At 43.5% G+C, this 5063-nt stretch overlaps 1 protein-coding gene across 1 annotated transcript in view; it reads left to right on the top strand.

Moving 5' to 3' along the window:
- The first annotated feature begins 547 nt into the window (after positions 1 to 547).
- Positions 548 to 5063, top strand: part of LOC102215211 (NACHT, LRR and PYD domains-containing protein 12-like) — a 30746-nt gene continuing 26230 nt past the window's right edge. Inside the window, exons 1-2 of the mRNA XM_005748640.1 lie at positions 548 to 609; positions 3653 to 3935. Coding sequence (XP_005748697.1) covers positions 3662 to 3935 — 274 coding nt within the window. The 5' untranslated portion in view covers positions 548 to 609; positions 3653 to 3661. The remainder of the gene's footprint in view (positions 610 to 3652; positions 3936 to 5063) is intronic.

Here is a 5063-nt window from a genome sequence, read left to right as displayed (position 1 = left end):
GACCGAGCAGTAAAACAGCATTTTGTGCGGCACTGTGAAAGGATGTTAATGTTTTTATAATTTCCTGTTTCTTGTGAAGCTGCTGGAAACTTTTTGAGCCAAACCACAGGTTTTTCACTTCATCTCAGTATCTTCTATGTTCGCCCCCACCTTCACCTGTTCACGACGCGGCTCAGTCACAGATACACTTATGCTAACGCAGAAGGCTGCATGTCAGAGAATAACACAGGGTCTGTGTTATCCAGGAGCCTCACTGTCCACTCTGTGTGGTCCGCAGCCTCTCCAAGGTACCTCGCATCAAGTGACAGCAGGGACAGGCTGCGTCCATCTTTTAACTACAGCTGGTTAACCCTCAGCTTGTGTGGCTGAGGTTTAAAGGGTCAGTTCACCTATTTTTTGTGTGAAGCTGCTCAGACAGCATGTGCTACATTTCATGAATCAGCTGTGTTCACACAAGGAAATGATGCACTTCCTGTTTGGTTGTGAAAAAGATGTGATGATATTTCCTCTTTTTTCAGCTCTTTCCTGAAGAGTGGACAGATTGAAATCTCTCTGTCTGCAGCAGGATCAGCGAAGGCTTTGGGGAGGGAGCTGCTGCTGCTTACAAAGGTGTGTTTGTCTGCTATCATCTTAGCTGGTTCACATTTCACCTCAAAGTTTTCACCTTTGCTGTTCTTCCTAACCAGCAGACAGAAGAGAGTCGAACATCTGCTGTAGACCTTTTTGTGCTCTGCTGTCTCAGCTCTTTCTGTGAGTTAGCGCTGTCATCATATCAGGTTTTCACTAAACTGTTAGATTATGCTGAACGTATGTATGCAGAATGTGAGTTGATTTATGGACCAGAGCATTTATACACAGATAACTGCTCAGAGGAGTGGATACAGGTGAGGAATGAAGTAAAACACAGGTGGAAACCAGCTCTCAGGATACAGCAGCACATGCAGTTTTCCATTCAAATGAACTTAAACCTGAATTCAGAGACAGAACTCTGAAAGGTGAGACAGGTGAATGCTGAGGGAACTAAACACAAGAAAAATTAAAGCAGGAACTGAAACTCAGTGACAGACCAAGGATTTTAAAAGGTGCTGTCCATCACAGTGCGAGACATCCTAGAAAGAAGAGCTGGTGACTGGATCCTGGGAGGCTGCTGTGGTCTTAGATTCCCTAGCCACTGAACATTGTTGTCATGTGTTGCATGCTTCTTCTGTATGCTCTTCCAGTATGGCTACAGCCTTGGTGGTACTCTTCTCATATTGCTGCCTTACCACTGAGCGTACACCTTGGATGGTTCAGTTGTTTTTTCCTCCTAGCTTCTGTCTCTCTTGCATACCTCTTCAAGCTGTTGGGCAAGACTGTGAGTCTTTGCTTGGCAGTTTCTAAGGCTTGAGGTATGGGCAGCTTGTTGTACTTTGTAGCAATGATCGGACCCACACAGTGTACTGACGTGTTTTGGGTTTCTTTATTTTTGTTCTCCAGTTCATTCAGGTTAAGGCACAACTCGAGCCAGGAGTCAGCTCCTCTCGCAGCTTCCTCCGCTGCACACACTTTTCCATCAGTCTCTGCCGTCACTATATATAGTGAGAGAGTCATTAGTCTCAGCACACACACCTGTCCCCTATGTGCCCGAGAGCTCACTGCACCACCCATCCACTGCAGCAGGCCAGAGACCACCTCCCTGCCACATACTTCTTAGCAGTGTTGGGAAGGTTACTTTTAAAATGTATTCCACTACAGATTACAGATTACATGCCCCAAAATGTAGCGTTTTGTAACGTATTTTGTTACGTTACTCAATGAGAGTAACATATTCTGAAAAATTGGATTACTTATTATATTATCATGCTTTTTACAGCTACATGAATGTCCTATTCCTGTGATTTATTACTGAAGGCTACTCGCCACACCAACACCAACTAGATGTTAAAATCTTAATATAAATGAGTAACAGTAGGTGGACATTAGGTAAGGCTGCACTTTTTCTCGTGTAGAAAACTATTCAGCGCGTATATAAAACAGGTCCGCAGCTCCGAACCGTAGTAAGGGACCTCTGGCTGATACGTCGGGTTCGTGTCGGCTCGTAGCTGAAAACTAGCTTTACTTTGTTGTCTGGGTTACTTTGCTAGCAGAGACAGAGAGAGGCGTTGAAAGGCTGCTGCAACAGAACTTATTGTTTCAGAGGAAAACAGGAACACAGTGTACAGTCGAGTCTTAACAGCTTACTTACAGCTGGGCTACACTGCCCATCAGACTACATTCTTTAGGGCAATGCCTGTAACACTGCCTATTGCCTTCATATTAAATAATTTTTTGAATAATAATTAAAAACAAATTTCTTCATGCCATTATGCGGGCTACAAGTAGAGGTGACATGGGCCGTGAGATTGAGACACAGGCATTAGAGCAGGGGTGGGCAACTCCAGGCCTCGAGGGCCGGTGTCCTGCAGGTTTTAGATGTGTCCTTGATCCAACACAGCTGATCCAAATGGCTAAATGACCTCCTCAACTTGTCTTATAGTTCTCCTGAGGCCTGGGAATGAACTAATCATTTGATTCTGGTGTGTTGACCCAGGGTGAGATCTAAAACCTGCAGAACACCGGCCCTCGAGGCCTGGAGTTGCCTACCTCTGCATTAGAGCCTCTTAATGTGTGTTTTGTTTGGGTTTCCACCGGCGTGGAATTACCAAAAATAGAGAGGGCGTAGCCGAACATATGAAACAGGAAAATACCGCCGTGTAATCCCTTTATTTCAACAAAGTAACTGTATTCTGAATACCACATTTTAAACGGTAACTGTAACGGAATACAGTTACTCATATTCTGTATTTTAAATACGTAACGTCAGTACATGTACTCTGTTACTCCCCAACACTGCTTCTTAGGCACGTCTTTCTTCATCACACCTTTCTGAAGCTCAGATAGTTGGCTAACGTCCCTCCATGCTGCCTTCATCTTGACTTCTAGTCTCCTTCTCTACGGAGGGTACTGCTCCTTGTGGCTGTTCATCTTTTAGACTTAGACTTAGAGACTTAGAGCTTTTTATTCTCATTGTGCAGTTTCTTGCACAGCGAAATTGGGTAGCTGGACCACAAAGGGGCTAAAGTAAGAAGAGAAACCAATATACAACAAAGGCGGAAAATAAATAAATAAATAAATAAATAAATAAATAAATAAATAAATAAATAGAATAAATAGAATAAATAGAATAAATAGAATAAAATAAAAAACAATGTATATGTATACATATGTGAGTGGGACTATATACATGGTGTATGTGTAGGAAACATTGAAACAGACTGGGACCAAAATAATTGCACATTTTTTAGCCAAGCATCTTAGTGACCACTGCTGCTATGATGTAGATCAGCTGGTTGGTTTTGGTGATGGTCACAGTAGGGATTGTCTGTGATGATGTAATCTTTTAGTATACCAGAGGGTACTTCACATAGTCTTGGCAGTCTCTCAGGTCAGCTGCTCTCACGTTCAATGCCTTCAATGCACCAGTTGCTCTTGGGGCTTGGTGCCCAATCTAGGAGGGTGGGGATGATGATAACTGTCCTCCATCTGACGTCCTGGCTTCCCTTTGCTGTAACATTTGTGTTGTACCTCTTTGATCTCTACTTTTCAGCAGAAAATATTCTATTCTATACTTCAGGGAGCTGTGATGACACCAGAGGATCTCTTAAACACCTTAGATGATTTGGGAGATGGGGAGTTCAAAAAATTCAAGTGGTTCCTACAGCAGGCCGACATCGTTCAAGGCCTCCCAACCATCAAGAAAAGCAGACTAGAGATGACAAACAGGTGGGACACTGTGGACCTGATGGTGCAGACCTACAGACTTCCTGGAGCTGTGAAGGTGACCAGGAAGGTTTTAGAGTGGATCAGCAGGAATGACCTGCTGCTCAGTTTGTCTGCCAGCAGGTCCAGACCAGAAGGTGAGTCACAGGAAGACATAAACAGGAAGTCATTGCAGTCTGACAAAGTTTTGGAGGCAACAGGTAATATTGGTGTAATGTTCATATTCTGTTTGTCTGTCAGTCAGTGTACATTAGCGTAGCTGTGTGTCACTGCTTTGTAGCTGGTGTGTTTGCGGAGCGATCCCAAAAACAGACACGGCAGCGTAAACTCAGTATAACCGAAGCCGAGCTCTTTATTTGGCTGAAAATACCTGAATATAAAACTAGGCAAAGCGAGCTGGGGAAAAAAGCTCAACTAAAACCTAAACTGGGAATAAACTAAGATCAACTATGACGAGAAAGCATGAACATTAACATGAATCTGAAAAGGTGCATGTGGAACAATGATGTGAACCCCCGGTGAGCATGAACATGCACCTGAGCAGAAGCATGAAAACAACCTGAAAGCTGGAGAGCTGTGATAAGAGACAAACAGACAACCCGACACTGAACAGTGGAAGACAGAAGACGTAAAGACACAGAAGGGTAATGAGGCACAGAGAGACACCTGGGGAGACACCGCTGACAAAAATGCACCTAAACACACTGAACATGGAAACGCAAGACTTTCAAAATAAAACAGGAAACATGGAGTGATGTAGATATGATAACAAAAGCTTGACAACATGAAACACGCAGACAAGAACTACATGACAGACTGGGGAGACTGGGGCTGTGTCCCGATTAAGAGACCGCATGCTTGAAGTACGCGCACTACGCGTGCTACGTACGGTGCGTACTATAAGTATGAGAAGTGCGGAAGTGAGAGGCTTGTGAAATGGGACGGTCTGGCCTTCGTCGCGCTTTTCAGGTTGCCTAGCAACCATGATACTAACTGCGAGACACGTTACATACAGCTTTGTGTGACAGAAATGAAGGAGAAAAATGTTTTGTTCATTTTTATCATGACATCACTGTGATTAGCTGAGTATCTGAGGCTGAGACCACGGGACTGTAAACATGATTGTTGGGCTTCATTTCTGTGCTGAACAGTCATTTAAGATTAGCTAGTAAATAACAATTAGTCAGTGTTGGGAAGGTTACTTTTAAAATGTATTCCATTACAGAATACAGAATACATGCCCCAAAATGTATTCTGTAACCTAT

The sequence above is a fragment of the Pundamilia nyererei genome, unplaced genomic scaffold, assembly GCF_000239375.1.
Source record: "Pundamilia nyererei isolate P.nyererei 1_Seehausen unplaced genomic scaffold, PunNye1.0 scaffold00225, whole genome shotgun sequence".
NCBI lineage: Eukaryota > Metazoa > Chordata > Actinopteri > Cichliformes > Cichlidae > Pundamilia > Pundamilia nyererei.
Note: the sequence above shows the minus strand (reverse complement) of the source record. Positions and strands in the feature narration are given on the sequence as shown.